Raw genomic sequence first — 26,853 nt, 5'->3', positions numbered from 1 at the left:
ATATTGGCTCACTGCAACCTCTACCTCCTGGGTTGAGGTGATTCTCCTGCCTCAGCCTCCAGAGTAGCTGGGATTACAGGTACACACCACCATGTCTGCCTAAATTTTGTATTTTTAGTGGATAGAGAAGGGCTTTTGCCGTTTTGGCCAGGCTGGTCTTGAACCCCTGACCTCAGGTGATCTGCCCACCTCAGCCTCCCAACGTGCGAGGATTACAGCTGTGAGCTACCATGTCCGGTCCCTAGTTTTCTCTCTTTATTTTTTTAAGATTTTGCAAATGCTACTACGAGCATATTAAAACCATCTAAAAGCTAACATAGTTCTCGTGGATCAGTCTATCAACAGTAGATTCAGTACATCTGAGCCATGTGAAATAAATATCTCTGCAGATTTTACATTATTTATATTCACAGTTTACTGGAAGCCCTAAAGAGAAAGATCCCATCTAAGTGTGAGTGAGGTAAAACTAAATTCATCACTCCCTTGTCAGGATTTTTCCAGCTTTGCTGCCTTCTTCTCATGAGGTTCAGTAACTAAGATGTTACGTTCATGTGAAGTTCACTAAGTCATTACATTCACATCAAGTTCAGTAACTAAGATGTTATGTTCACATTGAGCTTCCTGATGAACAGCAAATAGATCTTATAAAACTTGACTTTTTTTGCTATCATTATCACATGAATTCAGATACACAAGTCCTTAGTTTGGGAGATAATTACTTTTAGATTTGTTCTACAATAGAGTGGTCATGTATGGTAAAAAAGGCAAAAAAAAATGTTATTTCCATTATCATTCATTCTAGGAAACTTTATAAAATAAGTTTTCTCAATTGACTACACTCAATTTGACATCTGACATTTGGAAAAGCAGGCTAAAAATATGGCATATAGGTGATGTGTTTCCATTTAAACACATCTGCATAAAACTCAGGTTATTGATGCACCCTTGAAAACCTTTGGATTTTAAACATAAACTGTGAGCCTACCAGGAAATGAGAAGAAGTAAGCAAATAAAAAAATCTAGTAAAGTACTAAGTTTAAAAGACGTAAAATATTGGCAAGATGTACCACTATGCTGATCTTTCTTGAATGAGATGGTGACAGTAGTTCTTAATACAACTCAGTATTTTTTAGATAGTAGACCATATCTATTTGATAACTAGTTGAAAAACTAGTTGAAACTCCTGGGTATGCACTGATACAAACATTTTTTACTGAGCAGATGATAATTTCAGATATGTGTTCACATATACATTTTGGCTCTGAATATTTAATGTGCCAAGTTTTAGAAATCATCCATATACAATAGACAAGTTTATGTGGACTTGACTTTGTAGTACTATATCCACAGGGAAGTTAGTAAAATGTATAGGCAATCCAACTTTGCACTATATACTTATAGGAAAGCAAATCCACATTAAAATACGACATCAAACATTTATATTTTACTGAGATTTCTCATTTACTCTAAGACATTCGAATGCTTAAGTTATACACTCATTATTGCTACAGGAATTTAAGCAGAAGCATCAAATGAAAGAGACTTGTTTGTTTTTCTCCCTTATTTAGCATTTACAATATGTAATAATTCCAGATTTGCTTACTATTTGATAGCAGAGCAATTTCAGCGACCTTTGTACAGATATCTCAGATAATTGCGGCAAATCTTTTTTTTTTTGCCCTGGCCTGATGTAGCTCCTTGAAATTTTAAGCAAACTCTATCCTAAAGGAGAACCTCCATTCTGCCCTAGAGGCAGCAAATATGCAAATCAGAGAGTGCTTAGCAATTTTAGATGTGCAAATTCAGAACTGCACTTTGTGGTCAAGCCTTTGGTAAAGCTTCCCAAATCAATATTATGTTTCCCAGCATACCTTGAAAATGCAAATCAAAAGACAGAGAAGAAGGTAACATTTTTAAAAAAATTTCTGTGTGCATATCTTAACTGGAAGAGAGCTTTACTAATGTTGCTGAATATGAAGACTAATCAAATTAGGTAATTTGGGGTGCTAGTTTATTATTCTTCTTAACTTCCGCTACATTGATTAGTGCATTAAAATGACAACAGTGCTTTGTTGCTTTGAATTTTTGCAGCATATTAGATCAGCTTTCATCACCATGAACTCATCTGTAACAAATTATAGGCAGTTTAATTTCTGTAAGCTGATTTGGCCAGTACTAATATGTCATAGAGCTCTTTGATCCACAAGTTTTGAAATAAATAAAATTCTTTGTCCTAAATTAAATTTACATAATTTAATTTTTAGATTTAATTTAAAACTTTTAAAGCCAGAGCCCTTTAGGAGCTAACATGATGGGGGGTGATATGGTAAAAAGAAGCTCAAAAGAGGTACCCCCAAATAGATAAAGCATCTAGTGGAGAGTCTGGCTTTAAACCATATAAATCATAAGTTTATAATGAATTTTAGTGTATTTTAAATATCATAGATTAATAGATTTGTGAAAAATATTCCAGAATAAGTATACTAATAATCAACAAATCATTCATCTCATGTAATTTAAGAACAGCAAATTAAGATAACAAATGTAACTTATTTAGATATATAATTATCTCTAGTTTTAAGTACTGTGGTTAAAGTACTCATTTTAAATATTTGTGAGGATCACCTAAAAATAGAGTCTGTTGTTAATAATAAGTCCCATATGGTGAATTTTTACAGTGTGCAGATACTGTGCAAAATGTTGCACATAACTTACTTCATATGCTCCTCCCAAAAACACTTTTAAGGATGTCATTATTATAATTCCCATTTTACAGATGAGGAAGTTGGGAGTTAGAGACGTTAAATAAAAACAAAATGTCATATTCCCATGCAATGTCAGAACTAAGATTCAAAATCGGTTCTATGAGATGACAAGGTGCATGTTTATAACCATTGTGTTGTACTTGTACTAATTACCCTAAAACTGCAATCTGTGGATGCATAATAAGACAGTGTGAATAAGCTGTCATCTTAATATTTTTGCATGGGTTAAACTACAGCTTGTTATCGTTGTTGAATTTTGTACATTTTATTCGTTAAAAAAACAGAAGTGAATGCATATGCAATGCCTCCTTTCTCTGCCACAAAACATTTGCCTTTGAAGTCGCCGCTTAGCTAGTTTGGATCATAGTCAAGCATTTAACAAAAGTTAAAATGTAATGCCAAACTTCATTGGTTGGATTTTTTATTAGATAAGGTAGAAATGAAAGCAGCAGGCAATTTAATTAGCAGTAATTTTTCTGGGCAAGTCATTACTTTGATGAACTTCAGAGCAATGTTTATGGCTCCTAATTAACCATGTTAGTCATTTGATTGAATAATCACTTTGGAAATGTTTCTACAATTTGATTAGCGTCTGACCCACTCTGATAGTCATAAATTAACTGATATCACTTTAGGACAACATGACTTTACTTACTTTATGGGACTAATCTTCTCTTAGCCATATTTTTTCAGCCTCCTCTGGGCTGTATAAAGGACACCAATTTTAAGTATAGATCATATTGAAACAATACTAGCCAAGGGTCTCCATTTTTAGAGCTAGCACTAGAGTACAAATAATAATAGGAATTGCCAAAAACACAATATTCCATACATTTCTAAACTGCCATTCATTGCTTTTTTGAGAATTTAGTTCACAAGTTGGGCCTTTGGAAGTGTAATAGAGATTCTGGCATTAGCCTTTTTATATAAGTCATTAATTTATTATGAATTTTAAACCAGTATATCTTAAAATATCATAGATTAATAGAATTTATTAGGAATATTATAAAGTAAATATAGCAATAAACAACAAATCAGCCATTGGAATAGGAATAGTATGTATTAGTGAAATTATCCATCGCATCTCAAATTTGATGTAAAATGTCTAGTTTTCCAGGATTATGCTAATTTTGTAATAAGTTATAACACTTTTATAAGGTGTTCTTTGACATTAAATAGTGAGTTTCTCAGAAATGTTTGTATTTCCTTCCTCCCCACTTTCCTCCCCCTCTGGGAAGGAAAGACTGCATTTAGTCACACTTACATGTAATAGAGTTTAGCCTATCTGTTTTCCTCTAGCTGCCTCCAGAGTCAGCCAGCTGTTTTTATAGCTGCAATCCAGGTGTGCAGCAGTCAATAAAAGTATTTTGTGGCAGGGTGTCAACATTAGTACAACAAAATGCTTGCCTCAAAGCAGCTGCTGAGCTGATCGCAGAGTTATTAACACTGTCCCTTCCAGCCCCAGCTGCTTTAAGGGACCTTAGGCCTGGCAATAAATCAAAATAGCATTAAAAATTAATTCGAAGTATCATTGGTTAAAAAGTTGGGCTGAAATGGATTGCTAACTGTTTGGTAACCCGAAAGATTAGCTATACCACAATCCTGTTATAAATGCAGATATTGAGAAACAATGTTAACTCTGTCTTGTATATGGTCAGAATTACAGGCTTCATAATACTTTATATAAAGAAGGCATAGTATAATAGCATAATAAAACTTTTGATAATACACTTTACAGTATTTTCAACTTGAAAACTTCTAAATGTTTCAAATGTTGCTATATTCATAGAATGCTATGGGATTATACAAATTTATCTGGTAAATGTCCTGGCACATATTTAAAACTTGTGACCCTGTTTCAAGGATGCCATCACGTTCATGTGGTTTGCTGTTCGAGCTGACCTTTAGCAAGGTTTATTTAGATAACACTTTAAATGTTATCCTGTTCAAGAGAATCAGCATTCACCACGATGTACTCTTCATTCTTTCATTTCATGTGTGGGCCCTACCCGAACTGTTGGTTATATGTTGACGTGTTCCCCACATGGGAACCCGTGTCAGTTTCTGTAACTTTTCTGTCTGCACCCTGTCCACTGATAACCACAGCATTTCATCTCCAGGCTCTTTTTGACCAATGTCGTTTCCTCTTTCAGAAGTGCCTAGCTGCCACTCCATTTATATGAGGCAAGAAGGCTTCCTGGCTCATCCCAGCAGAACAGAAGTTAAGTTCTCCATCATTGAAATCTCTTGTAACTACCATTCAGAATAATCAGACATCCCAAACATGATGTCATTTCATTATATTATCTGGGAAAAATCATTTATGTTCCCTAAGCAATTGTTTTAAGACTATCTCCAAAGTAAAATGATGTTTCAAGTACTGCTGTTTTGTATTGGGTTGTTAACATGAGTCACGTGCATAGAAACAACTGAAAAGTGGATTTCTGTGTTTGTTTTTGCCAACAACCACATTCTTTTAAAATAGAACATACGCTTTATAGATTAGCCTACTTTATAAACTGCTGAAATGTATCTTCAAGGAATAATTGGTTTTGCTTTTACAGATCTAGTCATAGTTTTGCAATAAAACACCATCAAATTAAAGGTTTTCACCTTTAAATGTTCTGGATTTTACATTTTGGGACTTTTTTTTTTTTTGATGGAGTCTCCCTCTATTGCCGGGCTGGAGTCAGTGGCGCGATCATGCCTCACTGAAACCTCTGCCTCCTGGGTTCAGGTGATTCTCCTGCCTCAGCCTCCAGAGTAGCTGGGACTACAGATGCACACCACCATGCGTGGCTAATTTTTGTGTTTTTAGTAGAGACTGGGTTTCACCATATCGGCCAGGCTGGTTTGGAACTCTTGACCTCGTGACCCGCCCACCTCAGCCTCCCAAAGTTCTGGGATTACAGGCGTGAGCCACAGTGCCCAACCCTGGACAGATAATTTATATGAATGAGATTTCACCTAGGAGGCCTGGAGAAGCAGTTTCCTTGTGGATAGGTTTGTTGTAACCGTGGTAGGAAAGCTTGGCCTCTAAGGGACTTTGTTACTTAAAAGGTAATGGTAAAAATGATTTCATCTGGATATACTCCTCAGTAAAGGATTTCTGAATTATATGCATGGTTTGTAACCTAAACACTCCATGTCTCTTTAATAAGATTGACTTTGATGCATCATTTTAGGCTAGATCTAATATTGGTTATTTTGTGTAAATGATATTAGTAGAATTTTAAAGGACAGTATGAGATGATAAATATAAAATATATGAAATTTAAAGTTTTGCACAAATGCAATGTAATTATTGTTGCTTCTGTTGTTAATATTATATACCGACCATAGAGAGCAATACATTTGAGAAATAAAAGTAAACTCTATGAAATTTATTCCTGGTAATTAAAGATAGCAACAACAAAAGTTCACAGCAGAGGATATTTTGGAAAGGAAATTATTATGAAAAGCTGTTGATTTATTTTACATTTTTTTCTGTGGATTTAGTTATGTTACAGCAAAAAAAAAAAAAAAAGGAAACCTGTTTTTCCTCTTATCTTGCTAATTGAGTACAGGAAGGTTAACCCATCTAAATATTTCCACAAGAAAGTAAGGGGATAAAATAAATCTGTCTCAGAGCATCAGAGAATAATGTAAAGTAAATAGCAGTAATTCACCTTGCTTTCTCACTTTTTCATTGAACAATAAAATTTAGATTAATCTGAAAAAGGAGACAATACGTTATAAATCCTTGCCAATGTTTACGTGAGCTCTGGCTTGGGTTAGCAATAATATAAATAACTAACTTTTATATAAATCACTGTGTACTATTCATCACTCTAAGCTTGCATATATTAAATCATTTAATCCCTATAAGGGATTAAATCTCTACAGCAAATCTCTACATGGTAGGTGGTATTACTCTCATTCCTGTTTAATAGATGAGGAAACTGAGGCACAGAGGTTAAATGACAAGGGTCAAGGAACTGAAAGGTGGCAGAGTAATGTTCTATCACAATTTTTTTGTTAAATGGTTATTTTTTAAGTGTTTGTGAGCTTCATTTCTATCACGAATAAATGTATTCCTTTTTCATCCACAGGCTGTATGTTTGAAAAGGGCCCCAGGCAGTTTTATGATGATACCTGTGTTGTCCCAGAAAAATTCGATGGTAGGTTTTACACTTTGCTTCAGGTTTTGATTTTTTTTAAAGATGGAGTGATAACCTTCGCCTTTTCTGAAAACCGTGGACATCCCTACATAAAGATTTCTATGCACATAATTCATCATGCACTTAATTCTAGCTAATGTTGACCTATTACAATTTATCTCTTTCTTTCCCCTAGTAAAAAAACCTTTTCTTTTGTCTTAGGGGAGAATCCATTTTTGGAGAAGTAGCCAAAGAGCATCATTCTTGCTGAGCTTTGCGTAGAGTAAGAGGGGGCTTTCCATTGCCCTGCTGAGCACATGCAGCTTGTTATTCGAGATTTATTGAAAGCTGATCCTGTAATTAACAAAGCAGAGCAGAAAGCGTGCTACCGTGGATGTACTGATGACTAATGCAACCTCTCTTCTTTTATTGTTCATGAAAAGATGCATTATGGAACACAGGAACAACATAACTGCCCATTTAGTTAGTGATTGTTAGTCCCTTTTTTTTTTTTTTTTTTTTTTTTTTTTTTTTTTTTTTTTTTTTTTTTTTTTTTTTTTTTCTGGGGAAGATGTATGTTACTAATGTAGCATTACTTTGCAATTGCTTGAAAGGGAGTTAGGAAAGCATTACCTTTTTAACATCACTTGCTATTGCAATGCAAAAGTCTCAGATGTTAGAAAAGGGTGTCAAGTTAAATAGAATTTTCTTTTTTTGACAAAGGCGACAAAAGTTTTCATCTTGAGGAAGCTTGGGTAAAAAGTAAACAGTTAATTGATTTAGTGGTTCTTCACACTGGTCTTCATATTTCCTGCTTTGATTGTTTAACAGGAAACGAGCCAGGGGCCCTCTGATTAGCTGATTGCACAAACTTTGGGGATCATGACTATAATGACTTGGGTACTCCCTGAAGTTTTAAGTTGTCGTTATTTAAACAGCAAAGTACATGCTCAGATTGCTTTTCAATTTCTAATTAGTTGCTTGAAGACTACCCTGTGTTCTCTGAGATTTTTGCCACCCTTACCCTTCTCAGAAGGGCTGGTAAATCTAGGGAAGATCTGTTTCTTTAGCCTCCCTTTAAAAATTCACTCAAGGTCAAAAAACAAAAAAAAAAAAAGAAAGAAAGAAAGAAAAAAAAAAACCCTATAGGAATAACATTTTTGGTTTTATTCTACAATAGATGTTAGTTTTAAGCTTTTTGTATCAGAGGGGTGAACCGTACTATTTAGCAACATTAGCAGAGTATCAGAATTCTTAAAATACAGCTTTTTCTCTTCAGACAAACTATGAGGCCTCTTCTTCTTGGAATGACCTTCGCTAGTTTCTTTCATGTTTGGTGAGCTTCATATTTCAGAGATCTTAATAAGGGCTTATAAGGAAGAAAACTGTCTCAAAATTATGGACAGAATGACAATATAATCTGACAGGCCAAGGTCACACTAATATTTAGAGAACTAGCTGACTTGATTATTCCCTTCGATTTTTAAATGCTCTTAAATTTTATACAAATAAAACATTTTTTGGAAGATAGTGTTTGTCTTGTATTTTATAAGTAACGTAGAACAAGAAGAAAGAAAACGGGTTTATTTTTTTACTGTACATGGTCAGTGTGATCAGTCGCATTTATAGGCAGAAGCAATATAGAGACTATAAAATTTCACAATGTTTCACTCTATCTGCATAATTGCTCAGTTACTCCCATAAAAAATAAATTGTAAAACTCAGAAGGAAAAACTGAGATAAATAAAACTGTCATTGAAATCAATATGAAGATACACTTCTGTATTATGTTAAGACCAAAACAACATAATGATTTTTAGCAGCGATTGACTCATACATTTTATATCTTGGTTTAGGCTTTTCAAATGTTGCCCTTTCTATAATTATTTTAAGAGATATATATCTCTCTGCTGACAATGGGTAAGTTTTAAAAAGTGTGCGATTTGGTCTATTTTATAATTCACAGGTAGTGTGACTACATAGGCTTAGATATATTTTATCTGAATTGTTTCTTTAGTGGAGAAGAGTAATTTATGCATAAACAATGATATACTTGCAGGACCCTAGACACTCAATCCCCAGTGTGAGCAGTTCCACATATTTTTGAGACATGTGGCTGGAGATAGAAGTAAATAATCAGACGTCATAAAACTTTGTATTTTTTTTATTGTAAAATTAAGATCACTGACCAGATTTATACCAGAAGCATTGCAGCACTAACACTTTTATTGCTGTGCTCTGTTTAACAGATTTTTACACTAAATATGAATATCAAATAAATCTAACATCAACTTGTGCTTAAAAGTACATACTTACAGAAATCTCTGGTGCATGCATTTTTAAATTGAACTTTTAGAAAAAACAATAGCAAGTCAAATTCAAGTGAGTGAAATACCAGCAAGAGATAAAGAAAAATGAGAGAGAATTTTTGTTTGTTGACAGTTAAAAAAGTAGTAGCTTCAGTATGAAGGTACATGATGTTGTGAAGGATGGATAGTACTATTGTAATGCAGTATGCCCCGAATTACCCACAAGATTTTCCTAATTTATATAAAGTGAAGATTACTTAAGTCAGTTTAGGATACTATTAAATTTGCTTTGAAATATTTGCATTAAAATTTTTGATAGTTTGTCATGAGCAGGTCAACAAGTTATTTATAAATTATAGTTTGCAGAATTTAATTGGTATGAATAAAATGCCCAGAGCTTAAGACTGATTGTTCCCTCTTCAGTGTTGCTTAGAGCAGTGGGTAATGACATTAACAATAAAAGCAAAGAAGTCTGATTAAACATGATGTTTTTCAAAGAAATCAATTTTTAAAAAAGATAATTCCAGAATAATTTCATCAGTAAATGATGCGCGTCATTTATATTGACCCAGGATTTATTCTGCACCTGTGTTATATATAGTTATCTGTAAGTTTGTACAGCTTGCTTGTTTATATTCAACCATTTAAGTAATTTAAGTTCTTCTTTAATAATATATTCAACCATTTAACTATTTTAAGTTCCTTTTTAATCATATATTTCCAAGTGGTTGATTGTGGTTTAACCATGTTAGTGACTGATTTAATGTACATTTTATGTAAATAGCATGATATTGCTAATAATAGAAATGTTACAATGTTTTAATTCAGGGGACATCAAACAAGAGCCAGGAATGTATCGGGAAGGACCCACATACCAACGTCGAGGATCACTTCAGCTCTGGCAGTTTTTGGTAGCTCTTCTGGATGACCCTTCAAATTCTCATTTTATTGCCTGGACTGGTCGAGGCATGGAATTTAAGCTGATTGAGCCTGAAGAGGTTAGTTAATAGATTTTAATTTGGACACTCAGACATGTTATAACATAAAGAAACTGATATATTTGATTGATACACCAAAAATGTATTCTGAAGCATTTTAGGACTTTAGAGAAACTTCCTGAGTTAAAAAGTGTGCTAAGATAAAGCGTGTCTACCTTTAAAATCACCAATATATTGCATATTCCTTTTAGTCGAATACAATCCTTCAAAATTGATGTTGGAGAAAATTAACCAGAGCATCATTTGCACTTTTATTTAAGAATGTCTGGCTTCAAGGTTTATAAAGGAGCATCTCAATTAGAGAAAGAGGCAGGAAGATTTATGGTCTTTAGGAGAGAGAAACGATGTCTGCTAAAGTCAACTGGTTTTGGGGATGGAAGGATTATTCTTTCCAATTAGCAGTTATTATTTGGACAACCTGGATTTTGTCATGAGGGTTGGAGAGGAGCATTTAGAGACCAATGTCATGTTCAGAAGAAGATAGGGGTAAAACCGCCATGGTGGATAAAGGCATGCAAGGGCAACAGTGGAAATTTCTCAGCCCTTAAGTGTCTCTTACAAGACACAGGCCTGGCAGAAACATTTTCCTTTGTCAGTGATAGTTTTTCCAAGTCAGCTGGACCAGCATACTCCATTGGAAGGTTGGGATGAAGTTTAAAATGTTGCCATAGCACATAAGAAATTACTAAAATGAGAAGAGTCTGGATGGAGATAATACTGTGTGAAGAAATGAAGGACACCTTCAACTAACTTCAACTATCCTCTGCTTCCCACACCCCACATACAAATGAAGTATTGCTGGGAAGAATTTCAGTTTTTATTCTTCCCAGGACTAGTTTTAGGCTTAAGGCTACTATTGATGATTTACTATTAGTGTAAATCATCAATAGCATTTTTGGACTTCTGATGGAAAGGTAAAGTTAATATCAAATTATTGTGTCTTTATCACTATGGATTCTTTCTGTGCTACTATTAAAATTGACTTTAGTTTATATCAGCCAAGAAAGCAATGGAAGATTTTTAGCTCTGACATACCTCTGACTGATTATATTAGGTATTGAATCTAAATACTTTAGTAATACTGAAAAATTCAGTAAGTTTAAAAAATATTTGAAATCCAAAGTGATTAAGTTTCATATACACTGAACATCCACACCATCAACTACTGGGTCCATCCATCTTAAATTTTCTGTCTTTATTAAACCATGTATTCAATTGTAATTAGATAATATGCCCTAATTTGATGTCCAGAAGATAAGGTTACATAATTTAAGATTTAAAAGATTATCTGACTCAAGAATGTACTGAAAGTATGACATAAGAGGTACCAGTTAGAACAATTAAGTCTCCTTCAGTTTGTATCAGTATTTTAGCAGCACTAGGTGGTAGTTTTGCAGTATCTCCCTTGCCCTATACCAAGCATACACATACAGAACGATCATTATAAGAATTTGAAATTTCTCATTATCTAGGATGATGTTTGGGTGTTTGAATGCTGTAGTGTGTTTAAAACTTAGCTGTCAAAGAAGATTAGTTTTTTCATAGATATACTTAAATGATTTAAGTGAAAGAACCACAAAAATGTTAAGCACTAAAAAATTGAGACTAGAAATATTTAACAGAGTAATTTAAAAGCCTTTCACATAATAGGACTGTGTGCTCTTCACCTCATGGAAGATGTTAATCACTGCAAGAGTTGGTTCATGCTGGAACTGAGCACATTCAACAGGGATTTGTATCAGTTAAACAGTTGCTTCCCTCCACCTGTGATTAAAATAAACTGAGCAGGTTTTTTTGTTTTTGTTTTTTGTTTGTTTGTTTGTTTCTTGCCATATATTGTTAAGATAGGAAAAAATTACTGAATTATGCCAATATTTCTTGATCCACTCAGAAGAAAAATTCTTTTGCAAATAATTAACCGTTTTATGTTGCAGCTGTTGACTTTTATGACGTTCAGATTTGAGTAAGTAGGAGATTTGACCAGATGACCATTACGTTTCATCAAATTCTGAGTTACGGAGTTTTTTAAATGTAGGGAAGAAGTAGAATTACATCTGTTCCATACAACAAACTGACATCTAGATAACTTTTCTGTAGCAGCCTCATAAAGTTAAAAAGGGGCTGGTTAATTCAGAGTCAGTAGAGCATTTCCAAATAATAACTAACTCAATGGGAATTGTGCAATAAGCACTGAATGTCTCCTAAGGCTTTTTGCTCAAAATGAAACATCCCATGTCTGATTGCTGCATTGCTGACTGTTGCAATTACTTCCATCAGGCAATGTCTGTAGGGTCTTGTTTAAATTTCTTCTTTGGAAAGGGCTTGTGAAATTTCTTTAGTCTGTGTGGCCTGTGGTCACCCTGTTCCCTCTACTGCCCAGCAGCTCATTGGGTGCCTTTGTCAGCACAGTCGGTGAAAGACGTCTCTGAAGCCATCTTGCTGAAATTACTGATGGGTTTCATTTCCTTTTATTTTTATTTATTTATTTATTTATTTTGGAGACCGTCTTGCCTTGTCACCAGGCGCCAGGCTGGAATTGGAGTGCAGTGGCGCTATCTCGGCTCACTGCAACCTCTGCCTCCTAGGTTCAAGCAGTTCTCCGGAATAGCTGGGACTACAGGCGCATGCCACCACGCCCAGCTAATTTTTGTATTTTAGTAGAGATGGCGTTTCACTATGTTGGCCAAGATGGTCTCCATCTCATTACCTCGTGATCTACCTGCTTCCGCCTCCCAAAGAGCTGGGATTACAGGCGTGAGCCACCGCGCCCGGCCTGGGTTTCATTTCTTTATATTTCAGTTCAAAATGACTGAGTGATACTCCAGGCCTGCACAGATTATATGCTCAGTGTGTTCTGGGTAACATTAGAAAACACATAATCTTTAAATATCTCTTTTTCTGAGATGTTTGAGATAATGAAATATTATTTTTGAATTAATCATGACTCCTAGGGAATTGGTCCAGGAAACAATTTTTTTTTTTTTTTTTTTGAGGCGAGGTTTCGGTCTGTCACCCAGGCTGGAGTGCAGTGGTGCGATTTCCATTCACTGCAGCCTCTGCCTCCCAGGTTCAAGCAATTATCCTGCCTCAGCCTCCCCGGTAGGTGGGACTACAGGTGAGCGCCACCGTACCCGGCTAATTTTTGTATTTTTAGTAGAGGCGGGGTTTCATCATGGCGATGGATTGCTTGAGGTCAGGAGTTCGAGACCAACCGGGCCAATATAGTTAAAACCCTACCTCTACAAAATATATTCATGATGCTGAGAATGAATCAGCATGATAATCATCGAACTCCATTTGTGGTATGTTTAAAAATCATATTTCTCTCCCCATAGACATCCACAACATTGTCTCAGAGCTGTTGTGAGGATTTTATTTTCTAGGTACATCCTGATGAGTTTCTAGAAAATAATCGTTTATAAATGAATTCAGAAATCATTGTTTAAGGGGATACCAATACTTCATTTTCACATCCCCTCCAGGTTTGCATGCTCTTCCGCTGCTACGCCTAATTAAAGTTTCACTGATATCCATAGTTAGGTTTTTGAATGAGATTTTCTTTAAAAAATGCTTTCATTTCTTATTGCCCCCCACCACCCTCATCCCTGCTTCAATTCACTATTGCTCAGAAGATTTACGTTAAAATGAAGTTTATCTTTGGAGAATTAAGATGTACCTGCCACTGTGATTGTCTGCTGGGATATGTAATTTTGTCCCTGTTACATCACATCTCTCTACTCTTTGAAAAGCATACTGATGCATGTGATGAAAGTACTTTATGTCTTCAGAGAATAAAAATTACTGAGAGAAAATCGCTACGATTGGTATTTTTAAAGGTAGTAAAAAAACAAGCCTGGACAAAGTTTATTACTAAGAAAGCGAAGGGAGACAAAATGATCTATATGACATAGCAACAACTTGAAATTTTATGGAAATGAAGGCGCTCCCTAGCCCTATTAGATCATGCCCTCTTGGGGTTGCCTAGGTTTGCATGGCAGCTACAGTTTCTGCTCAGAGTAATAAAATACGGAAATTAATGAGTGAGTGACTTTAGTTGGGGTAGCAAAAGCAAGCTACCCTATTCTGTGTAATGCTTTTACTAGCCTGGGGTGGTGATGAGGTAGGGATATATATAAACACATTGGGAAGAGAGGATTTTTTTTAAAGCACTATTGAAGAACTCTATCTTAATACATTGCTCCTCCAAAGCCAAATAATAAAAAGCTATGAGACTTTTTACTAAACAACAAAGTAGACATTTTGCTTTAGAGATTTTTGTTTGTGGACTCATATACATGGTGACCTTTTCTGCTTCCTTCTTATTTTTAGCATCCAATTACTGTTCTCTAAATGAATGCTTAATTCACCAGTTTAGTATTGCCCACAATTTTATTCCGCCGATCCTTTAGGCAATAAAAAGTATTTGCAGTTTGGTTTATTAATTTGTATAGTGTTTCCTCTTCTACACATTGTCACTTGTTCACTTTCTATAGTATTGAGAAGGGTATCTTTTTTTCTTTGGTTTATCATAACCTCAGTAAAACACCTTTACAAGGAAATCACTAAGCTGCTCTTTATAGTTTTTGTCTGAAAAACCAAGAAGGAAAAAACAGACAGTATATCTCAAAATGAGAAACTTCGTGATTTTGGTGAATTGTAGCCTGTTCAGTCCTGTTGTAAAAACATTCCCTTATTTCCATTTAATTTTGTATCCAAAACAATAGTAACAAAGAATTCTATCGTAGTGTTTCAGAAGGATCACTGCCCGCCTGGTTTAAAATGCAAACCAGGCCAGACGCAGTGGTTCACACCTGTAATCCTAACACTTTGGGAGTCTGAGACGGGTGGATCACCTCAGGTCAGGAGCTCGAGACCATCCTAGCCAACATGGTGAAACCCTATCTCTACTAAAAACATAAAAATTTAGACAGGTCTGTAATCCCAGCTACTCGAGAGACTGAGGTAGGAGAATTGCTTGAACCTGGGAGGCGGAGGTTGCAGTGAGCCAAGTTTGCGCCACTGCATTCCCAGCCTGGGCGACAGAGTGAGACTTCCATCTCAAAAAAAAGAAAAAAGCAAACCGGGACACAGGAAATCCAGATGACGGTAGCTTTTGCTACTTTACTTATATCCTTGACTTGAACATTTTTTGTGGGTTTGGAAGTAATTAATTAATTAACCAATTTTGATGAAACAAGCTAATAAGTTAAAACTCAACACTACAATTCTCTTTTGGTGGCAGGTGGCCCGACGTTGGGGCATTCAGAAAAACAGGCCCGCTATGAACTATGATAAACTTAGCCGTTCACTCCGCTATTACTATGAGAAAGGAATTATGCAAAAGGTGAGCAGCTAATACAGCATTAAAATTCATTGAAATGTTGCACATTAATGCACGTCATACTTTAAATGCCACATATCATTGCATTGCTGAAGCAAGGTTTTCAGTCATTTTAATAAATGCTTAGCTCTTAGTTTTGGTATTACAAGCCTTTCTATGTATAAATACATAGACATCGTAGACAAATGTGTAGTGATATTATGTACAAAATAATAGGCTTTCTGGAAGTTCCTACTTTGCTGCACATGGTTAAAAAGGATTGTTTAGTGTTAATATTACATGTATCTTCAGAAGTTTTTATTCTGCATTGTCTACAGTTATATAATTCTGAAATGCTTTTGTTTACAGCAATAAAGAATCTTAGACTAAATTTTTACTTTTTTTCCTTGTTTTGATTCTTAAAACATTCAGACATTTAATTTTCTCCTTTGTAAAAACATTTTTTCCTTGCCTCACATCTTGCCTAGTTTTATCATCTGATACTTTGACAACCTAAGCCATTTATTAAAAATGAATATTTGATCTTATTTGGTTGGTGGAAGTTTAATGTATTTTATTTTAAATGAGCTTCCCATAATATTTGAAAGTAGCTTTTTTTTTTTTTTTTTTTTTTTTTTTTTTTTTTTTTTTGAGACACACTCCAGCTCTGTTGCCCAGGGTGGAGTGCAGCGGCATGATCTTGGCTTACTTGCAACCTCCGCCTCCCGGGCTCAAGCAGTTCTCCTGCCACACAGGCGTGTGCCACCATGCCCAGCTAATTTATGTATTTTTAGTAGTGACAGGGTTTCACCATATTGGCTAGGCTGGTCTTGAACTTCTGACCTCAGCTGATCTGCCTACCTTGGCCTCCAAAGGGCTGGGATTACAGGCATGAGTCAATGCGGCCAGCCAAAAGTAGCTTTTTAGAAAAGAGTAGAGATAAAACAAGTGATTTACACTTAAAAGAAAATATAAAATTTTTGAAGAAAGCAATAAATGAATGAAGATAAAACATGGATATTTGTTATTATCACACCCTTTAGCTTTGCGTGTATACAAAAATCTAATTGCCTTGACTGTGAACCAAGTTTATGATTTACCTGTTGTGAACGTTACATTTTTATTCTGTATCATTTGTTTATTTTAGGGTTTGTAAACATAGTTACATGTTATAGATGGTGGCATATTTTCAGGGCACCATAGTTATACGGAGAAAAACTAGATCAGTTGCTACATGAAACTTACTAGAGCAGGGGAAAATAGCACTGTTGACTTTCCTAGAACATAGAGAATCAATGCTCTAGAATTTACTGACTCAGAAGTTAGAACTTCAAAGAAAAGGCTGACTTCAATTTTCAGTTGCTTCCTGGGGTTTCTGAATCACACCTTCAAAATATATAACGGGTTGCTACCTGCTCCTCTTGTCTTTTTCATCTCAACTCCGGGGTCATTTTTAATTCCTTCCTTTTCTCTCACCTACCTTTTTGTAGTCAGATCCTTTCAAATACACTCCATTCCTTTCTTTTCACCACCGTCTTCCTAATGCAGGGGCACATCACCTGGGCTTCACAGATGGTGCTCAGCAGTTGCCCTGGGCAGTACTGCACAGTAGTAGAAGATAATACAGTCAGGAATTAGGTTTGAATGCTAGCCTCTGACCAGATTACATTCTTGAGCAGATTCTTTTCCTAATAAATATTGATATTCTTACCTCATTAAAGTGGCCGTGATTTTTAAACGAAATAATGTACTTGAGATACTTTACATTGTACCTGGCACAATAAGAGTCTCCAATAAAGGGTAGCTCTTACTGCATCTCACATCCTGAAGTCAGTGTAAGCCAAGGCATATTTGGCATATCTCTCTTGACCATTAAGTCTCTTATTAAAGGGAGCATTCGCAAAGAACTAGAAATTACTATGAGATCCCTAACTACACCTTAGCTTTTAGATGCAGTGGCAGACAAGGTATCTCTAGGCTGTCGTGCCTGGACTTAAATATTCTCAAATGTGTTCAAACTTATTACTAGTATTTCCACTTCCTCGTTCTCCTTTATTCATCCTCGTATCCCATATCACATTTATACATATTTTCTTTTAATAAGTTCAAAAGGCAAAGTGCTGTGACATAGATACCGAATGATGGGTTAAAATGTTGTTGCTCCTCAAATTTTTCCGCAATTGGCTGTGATTGTTAGAGGAAACTATTCACAACTCATTTATCAGCAAATAAAGGAAAGTGCAATGTGATAGACCTTTTGGGGTGTCACTATGTCATGTAAGAAAGGGCAAGCTGTTTAATGGACCTGCAATAGTTCAGGGCTACGGTATTTGTAACTAGCACAACAATCAAGGCCGCTTACAATGTTTATGGCTATACTCACCCTTCTCCTTCACGTTCTTCTTGCTGTTCCTTGCCACACCACTGATGCCCCCAATGCATCGCTCACATTCTTTATTTTTAAAATTTTATTAATTTACTTATTTTAGAGAAAGAGCCTCACTATGTTGCCCAGGCTGGCCCTGAACTCCTGGACTCAGCAATCCTCCTGCCTCACCCTCCTGAGTAGCTGGAAGTACAGATTTGCATCACTGCACCCAGCTAATTACATTCTCACATGTGTACCATCCTGGTGTTCGACTAAATTGTAGTATAGTCATTCAGAGGAGAACTTTGCTATCCCCTGAGAGGTAGTCTAAGAAACAGGTCCAAATTCATAAAAACTACTAAACATTCATTCCTTCAAACCTAGGAACATTGAGATTATTTGAATTCTCTAAAGTGGTTCCTCTGACTTAAATTTGGGGCAAAAGAAAAAAAAAGTTCTAGACTGGGCTCGGTGGCTCATACCTGTAATCCCAGCACTTTGGGAGGCCAAGGCGAGTGGATCACGAGGTCAGAAGTTCAAGACCAGCCTGACAAACATGATGAAACCCCGTCTCTACTAAACATACAACAATTAGCCAGGCGTCCTGTCCCACGCCTATAATCCCAGCTACTCAGGAGAATCGCTTGAACCTGGGAGGCAGTGGTTACAGTGAGTCGAGATGGTGTCACTGCACTCCAGCCTGGGTGACAAAGCGACACTCCACCTCAAAAAAAAGAAAGTTCTTAATTTGATTTCAGAGCAGCAGTGTTCGTTGACAGTTGTTTCTTTTCCGCCAAAGATATAACGATACTTTATAACCCAGGAGTACACTGTTGACCCGCATCAAAATCAGCTAGCAAATGCCTTGTTGATATGCAGGAACATGGAGGTGTTGTGTCACCTTCAGCTTTCTAAAATCTCACACCTCCACACGCCCATGCAAAGCTACTATCAAAGTTAATACAAACAACTCTATTCATCCACTCACCCCCTTGGGTTTTGAGAGCATCTCAGCGTTATTCGTCTCACTCAATTGCTTATAATTTTCTAGGGAAGCATTACTCTTTAGAATTTAAGTTTGGGGTATGTCATACCCTATAAATTATGCTACTTCTTTATTCCAGGCAGTTGTCACATTTCTTTTTCTCATTTCCTCCCTATGCATTGTGTATTTTAAATTCCCTTCACTTTTTTACACATCTTACTTCAATCTGACACTTTACACACATCCTTAATTCTAATGCATCTTGCCTTCATTTTTAAAAGTGATGTACCCAAGATGCTGTCCTTTTGATCCATCTTTCATTTAAATAAGGCTATGTATCTTTTCTTTCTTTCTTTATTTTTTTTACGTGAAAACACACAGTGCTAATAAAGAAAAAAAGTAAAGAATCAGTTTACTCTGTGAATCAGTGAATTACTAGCCTAGTCTTACTGGGAATAAAGCACATTTTTCTTTTAAATTTTGAATTTAGTTTTTTGACCATTTCAGATACATAATATTAAGAGAGAGAATATATCTTAAAAGTACAAATTTATAGATATTGCCTTTCAAAAATGCAGAAAATAACTTTCAATATGAAATGCCTGCATTAAATAATTGATTTTTTATTTTTCCAAACAACAATGTGAGTTTACCTCTATATTAAAACAAGCAAATTCCCATGTTTCCTAGCTAGATCTGGAATGAATTATTATTCAAGTTCAACATATGGCATTTTCCTTGACTGAACTGTAGTTTGTTTGATACAGTAAATACTTTTTTTTTTTTTTCTTGTATGTGTACCGGGTATTAGTTGTTTGCCTTTTTGGGACCAGAGTTACCCATCCTTTCTGGTATATTAAACCGTGTTTTTGTTTTTTTCCTTCCCTGTCCTTCCCCATCTGGCGATGGAGAGGATGGGTTTTTCTCTTCCATGTTATCATCAGGTGGCAGGAGAGAGATATGTCTACAAATTCGTGTGTGATCCAGAAGCCCTTTTCTCCATGGCCTTTCCAGATAATCAGCGCCCACTGCTGAAGACAGACATGGAGCGTCACATCAACGAGGAGGACACAGTGCCTCTGTCTCACTTTGATGAGAGCATGGCCTACATGCCAGAAGGGGGCTGCTGCAACCCCCACCCCTACAATGAAGGCTACGTGTATTAACACAAGTGACAGTCAAGCCGGGCGTTTTGCGCTTTTTCTTTTTTCTGCAAGATACAGAGAATCGCTGAATCTTTGTTTTGTTTCTGTTGTTTGTATTTTATTTTTAAATAATAATACACAAAAAGGGGCTTTTCCTGTTGCATTATGCTATGGTCTGCCATGGACTGTGCACTTTATTTGAAGGTGGGTGGGAGTAATCTAAACATTTATTCTGTGTAACAGGAAGCTAATGGGTGAATGGGCAGAGGGATTTGGGGATTACTTTTTACTTAGGTTGGGATGGGGTCCTACAAGTTTTGAGTATGATGAAACTATATCATGTCTATTTGATTTCGTAACAACATAAGATAATGTTTATTTTCTCTGGGTATCTATGGTACAGTTAATTTCATGTTGTGTAAATATCCACTTGGAGACTATTTGCCTTGGGCATTTTCCCCTATCATTTCTGAGTCTCTGCAGGTGTACAAAAGAAAACCCAATCTACTGTAAATGGCAGTTTAATTGTTAGAAATGACTGTTTTTGCACCTCTTGTAAAAAGGTATTTAGCAATTGCATTTGCCGTTTGTTGTTTTGTTTTGCTTTATATATGACTTGCAGAGGATAACCATAAAATGGGTAATTTTCTCTGAAGTTGAGTAATCACCATGACTGTAAATGAGGGGCACAATTTTGGACTCTGGCTCCAAACTGAGTCATAGGCCAGTAGCATTACGTGTATCCGGTGCCACCTTGCTGTTTAGATACAAATCATATTGTCTTTTAAATATTTTGAAACCCCTTTCAGTTAAATAATGACACGTCATGGTCCTTTGGAATCTTCACTTAAATGTTAAATCTGGGATGAAAATGAAGCAAAAAATATCTGTCTCCTTTTCACTCTGTTCAGTACATAAATACATTATTTAATCAATAAGAATTAACTGTACTAAATCACGTATTATGCTGTTCTAGTTACAGCAAGCACTCTTTAAGAAAAATATCCAATACACTAAATAGGTACTATAGTAATTTTTAGACATGGTACCCATTGATATGCATTTAAACCTTTTACTGCTGTGTTATGTTGATAACATATATAAATATTAGATAATGCTAATGCTTCTGCTGCTGTCTTTTCTGTAATACTCTCTTTCATGCTGAATTTACTATGACCATTTATAAGCAATGCAGTTAACTACAGATAGCATTTCAGGACAAAATAGATGACTCAAACCATTTATTGCTTAAAAAATAGCTTACGCCATGCTATGCTATAAGCAGCTTTTATGCACATTGACAAATGAAGAGTAAGCTTCAGCTTGCTAAGGGAAACTGTGGAATCTTTTGTAACTTTTGGTGATATGGAAAATTATTTACAAACTATCAAAAAATATGAGGAAGTTGCTGTATGACATAGTGCTGGCACTGATATTACCCATCGTCTCTGTTTAGACACTTCTGTAAATGTGATTGGATTGTTTGAAACAAGATTTAAAGATTTAAAGTTTCAAAGTTTTTTGCTTTGTTTTTGTTTTGCATTTGGAGAAAATATTGAAAGCAGTACATGTTTCATTCACCTTCAAAAAAACATGAGTAAATGGGGATATAGGATCTCTGAATAGCTTTCTAAAAGATTCAGTCAAGGAACATGAATTTTGTTCAGTCTATCAGTAACATCCCAGAAGAACAACTTTTTTAAAGAGTCTATAGCAAAATGAAAAAAAAAAAAATTCTAAACACAAAGTCAAAATAAACCTATTATAAAAGCATTTCATGATGAGCATGGAATAGATTGTTTAAAGATGATCCCCCCCAGCTACCAATTTTCCACAGCTACAGAGATCACAGCTCATTTCTCTAAATGGAACAGTTATTGAGAAACCCAAACACCAAAATTGCTACTATTCACATTTAATCCTACAAAAAATACTCCAATTTCAAAATATGTATGTAACCTGCGATTTCAATGATTGCTGTTCATATACATCATACATTATTTTGGCCTGTTGTGGACCTAAAAAAGAAAGCAATGCCTTAAAAATCAGAACCTTTTCCTCCTACTATGCGTATGTGGCCATCTACAGCACTTAGAGTAAAAACAGATGTTAAAATATTCAGCGAAAGTTTTATTGGGAAAATAATTGAGATATATACTTAAGATTTGGTGAAATTGAAGGAGAAAATTTAAGGGAGTCTTTAAATATATTCTGAATGAAAACTGTATTGAGGACTTATTTTTGTTCCATTTTTTTCTTCTTCCCTTTTCTCCTTTTCTTCTTTTTAATAGTCTAGTCAGTGAGGAAGAATTGGGCCATGTGTTATCACAAGAGATCAATGGCAAAAATGGTATTCACCATATGATATTTAAGGACAAACTATATGTTTTGCTGTTTAAGGTAGTGACTCACTGAACTAAATACATAATTGACCAACATTAAGTGTATTTCCAATGCAGAAGGGTTGAAAATATTACATTATAAATTCTTTTGAAAAATGTATCTAAAATTTTTTTAAGTTGTGTTTTTATTCCACTTTTTGTTTGGTTGTGTTTTTGTGTTTTTATTTTCAGGTAGATTAATAAATCTGGCAGCTGATTTCTGCAAGATTCTTGTGTTTTGAATTTCTAATTGGATTGGCTACTCAAATATAGAAATCACTCATTAATGATGGAATGTCTTCTTTCAACTTTTATCTTCACAGCTGTTTGCTGTCTCTTGATGATGACATGCTAATACCCAATAGATTGATTGCAACAAACTCTTTTATATCTCAAATAACTAAGGAAAAATAATTTTTCTTAAGTTATGTTCATGAAAGTACTTCAAAATAAAATCCACAAGGCTGACAGTGCAGAACATTTTTCTCAAATCATAGAAAAATCATGGAGGTCTAGTTTCCTGGAGATGTTGTAACAAATTACTACAACCCCAGTAGTTTACACAAATTTATCTTATAGTTCTGGGGGCAGAAGTTCAAAACAAGCCTTAAGAGACTAAATCCAAGATGGCCATAGGTCTGGTTCCTTCTGGATGTTCCAGAGGAGACTCTTCCAGCTTTCACTTCTAGGGTCGGCATTCCTTGGCTCCTGGGCACATCTCTTGAATCTCTGCTTCCATTTCTGCCTGCCTTTTATGAGAACACTTATGATTACATTTTGGGGATGCTCAGATAACCCAAGACAATACCTCATCTCAAGATCCTTAATTAATGACTTGTGCCAAGTTCCTTTCACTAGGTAAATTATTCACAGAGCCCAGGAATTAGAACATGGATATAAGGGATGGGGCAGGGCTGTTACTCAGACCACCATACCTACAGAGGAGGAAGATTGTGTAGCAAAGATTCTAATTGATTAACTCAGGAACAATAGCATTCTGCTGTGGGAGCTAGGATTTGAAAGTACTAAAGATTATTTTTATTTATCATTGAGATATTTTCCCCTTATTCTGCATAAACAAATTTGAAACCTTGCTATATTAAGTTCATCTATTCCACTAAAATATCTACTAGTCACATCAAGCCTGTAGATTATTCAAATCCTTCCCCACCACCAGGAATGCACTATGTAATGGGGGGAACAAAAATAAGGTGTGATAATAATAGTAATAACAGTTAAATTGGTGGTCTAATACACATTTTATTTTTTAGTACCTTTCTTTTGGTGTTAATAATGGGTTACTATGTGATCTTATCATTTGCTAGTGATTATTAGGTAATAACAATGTATAAAATATGTCTGTTACTAAAAAGAAAAATTGTAAAAATGAATCCAGTTATCTTTATATAACAAGGAAAGAAATATATTGCCATAAGTTACAGAATTTTGCCAGATCATGGGGGTTTCTAAAATAAGCCACTTTGTCTATCATGCAGCCTTTTCAGAGCTTATAATGAGAAAACATTACAGAGAAGAAGGTCAGTTGGATGTTTATTGCTTGGAATCTTAGAAAACAAAAACTAAAATTTAAAAATAAGTGAGTAAGCTATTTTCCAGTTGCAATTTGGTTTGGAGAAGAGAGGAAGCAGAGTTATAAAAAACATACAAATTGGGTAAAAGTGATGGTGGGAAAAATATAAAGAAGGCAAATGTACATATTAAACAATTCTAAAAAGAATGGCAAAAATCAAGTTTCAAAAAGATGGTAGTGTTGGACATGATACTAGAAAACTTCACCCAGTTAATTCAGAGCTCAACTAGTACTTTTAGGACTTCCTTTTTTTCATACATGAGACTCACTTAGACATACTTAAGAAAAAATAACCAGTTTACAGAAAGTATGGCTTAAGAGGAGAATTTGACTAGACTAGTGGATACCTTTATAGAAATATTAATGATTTTAGAATGTTCAATTAAAAGTGTATATACTATAGCTATTGTTTACGGATTTATATGTAAGGTAGGGTCTTTTTTGCATATAGACTCCAATATTCTTATTTACTTCCATTCTAAAATTATATTTATGCTTCTATGGGGAAGATAATTTTTAATTCACTTGGTTGTATTAAAATTATACTTATGGTTTGAGAAAACATGCTATGAAAATCGTGATGATAGCAAATTAAATATACTCAAATTTTAAACCTAAAATAAAAACCCAGAAACTGAAAATATTGGACTTTCGTGATCACTCTGAAAGGTAGCACATCTGAAACTGATAAATGTCATCCAAATTTTTGACTGCCTTCTGATCATCTCATCATTTTTAGTAATTGACGAACACAGCACCTAAGTAATGTCTTTGTACTACTTTTCCATATATTATTCCCTTTCTGGATAATTTAGGTACCAGGACACCTGATCAATCCTTTTTCAGTTCTATATTCTAATCTCTTTAAATGCCTTATTTCATATAAATCCTTCAATAAATAGATCAAGGAGAAATTTGGGGAAGGGAACTAACTAAATTATTTCAGTGGCTCCCACGTGCCAGACAGTACCGATATGTTATGTTACTGCCTCAAAATTGCTTGTTTTTTTTCTGATGAGAAGCTGAGGCTAATGGTAAATCCAGAATGTCTTTGTGTCAAGACGTCGTGGTCACAGGCAAATCATGAACCCTACATTTTTTGTGGAACTTGAACCTAGCTACTTTTCTGATTTAATTTCTAATGACAAAAATATCTATAATAATAATGCATTCTGCTGAAACAGTGTTGTTTAAAAAAATTTTTTTAACCGTTTTTGAATATTCTTTGTAGAAAAATCTAAAAAGGAAATCAAGCACTATTTAACAACAGAGTTGTTTTTTATAAAAACTGAGTTTTTGTTTTGTTTTGTTTTGAGACAGAGTCTTGCTCTACCACCAGGCGCCAGGCTGTAGTGCAGTGGTGGGGTCTTGGCTCACTGCAACCTCCGCCTCCCGGTTTCAAGCAATTCTCCTGCCTCAGCCTCATGAGTAGCTGGGACTACAGTCGCACACCACCACACCCAGCTAATTTTTTTATTTTTAGTAGAGACGGGGTTTCACCATGTTGGCCAGGATGGTCTTGATCTCTTGACCTCATGATCCGCCCACCTCAGCCTCCCAAAGTGCTGGGATTACAGGTGCCGGCCAACTGAGTTGTTTTTTAAGTGTCTGTAAGCATTTAGAAGTCAAACTGATTGACGTACTTCTTTGTTTCTTTCTATTGGAGAGGGGTACAGCTTAATGAAGAAACACAAATACTAGTCAAATTCTTCAGAAAGTTAAATACACTTTTCCCATAATTTACATTATTAGACAGGACTTCTGAAAGTAATAGAATTTTCAGAAAACTTTTAAAGTATAAAAGATTCAAAGTCAATTCAGAAAAAGCAAAAAAAAAATGGTTTTTAAAGTAGAAAGACTAGAAACAGAAATTATTGTATGAAACAATCTTAATTGTTTTAAATGTCTTATTTCTGCAAAGGGGACTATAGCCTTCTTGCACACATTTGATTTAAGTAACCAGTAAAACTATCTTATAGAAATTTTAATGTGGGAATTTAATTGGCAAGGTTTGTGGGAAGAAAGAAAATAAGATTACATATGTGACATTACTTTTTAATTGAAAGGAAACATTTCTGCTATTTCTTTTTTCTTTTTTTGAGATAGGATCTTGCTTTGCCACCCACGCTGGAGTGTCATGTGAACATGGCTCAGTGCAGCCTTGTCCTCCTCCCAAGCTCAAGCCATCCTCCCACCTCAGCCTCCTATGTAGCTGGGACCACAGGTGTGTACCACTATGCCCAGCTAATGTCTATATATTTTTTTTTTTTTGTAGAGGTGAGATCTCACCACTTTTTTTGGTTCCTTTTTGGTTTTTTTTTTTGTTTTTTTGTAGAGATGATGTCTCCCTATGAGGGTTCTTATGTTGCCTCGGTTGGTCTTGAACTCCTGGACTCAAGCAATCCTCCTGCCTTGGCCTCCCAAAGTGCTGGGATTACAGGTGTGAGCCATCATGCTTGGTCATTAGTTTTTAAACTGCAAAATACTATACTACTTTCAATGACCACAAAATTATTTTTATTTATTCTTAAAAATATTTGCAAACATTACATTCTTTAAACAAATGTATATATATTTGGAGCCTTGCTCTTGTTGCCCAGGCTGGAGTGCAATGGCACCATCTCGGCTCACCACAACCTCCACCTCCCAGGTTCCGGTGATTCTCCTGCTTCAGCCTCCCGAGTAGCTGGGATTACAGGCGCCTGCCAACCATGCCCGGCTAATTTTTTGAATGTTGAGTAGAAATGGGGTTTCACTATGTTGGTCAGGTTAGTCTAGAACTCCTGACCGCAGGTGATCCACCCGCCTCTGTCTCCCAAAGTGTTGGGATTATAGGCGTGAGCCACCGTTCC

General features: G+C 35.4%; 1 protein-coding gene across 1 annotated transcript in view; it reads left to right on the top strand.

Annotated features, from left to right (window-relative positions):
- ETV1 (ETS variant transcription factor 1) overlaps positions 1 to 24,642 on the top strand; it is a 96,177-nt gene extending 71,535 nt beyond the window's left edge. Inside the window, exons 9-13 of the mRNA XM_017510374.2 lie at positions 4,919 to 4,987; positions 6,857 to 6,925; positions 10,042 to 10,211; positions 15,454 to 15,555; positions 19,829 to 24,642. Of these exons, the coding sequence (XP_017365863.1) occupies positions 4,919 to 4,987; positions 6,857 to 6,925; positions 10,042 to 10,211; positions 15,454 to 15,555; positions 19,829 to 20,050 (632 nt within the window). The 3' untranslated portion in view covers positions 20,051 to 24,642. The remainder of the gene's footprint in view (positions 1 to 4,918; positions 4,988 to 6,856; positions 6,926 to 10,041; positions 10,212 to 15,453; positions 15,556 to 19,828) is intronic.
- The last annotated feature ends 2,211 nt before the right edge of the window (positions 24,643 to 26,853 follow it).

The sequence above is a fragment of the Cebus imitator genome, unplaced genomic scaffold, assembly GCF_001604975.1.
Source record: "Cebus imitator isolate Cc_AM_T3 unplaced genomic scaffold, Cebus_imitator-1.0 Scaffold437, whole genome shotgun sequence".
Taxonomy (NCBI): Eukaryota; Metazoa; Chordata; class Mammalia; order Primates; family Cebidae; genus Cebus; species Cebus imitator.
This window is presented reverse-complemented; position numbering and strand designations above follow the sequence as displayed.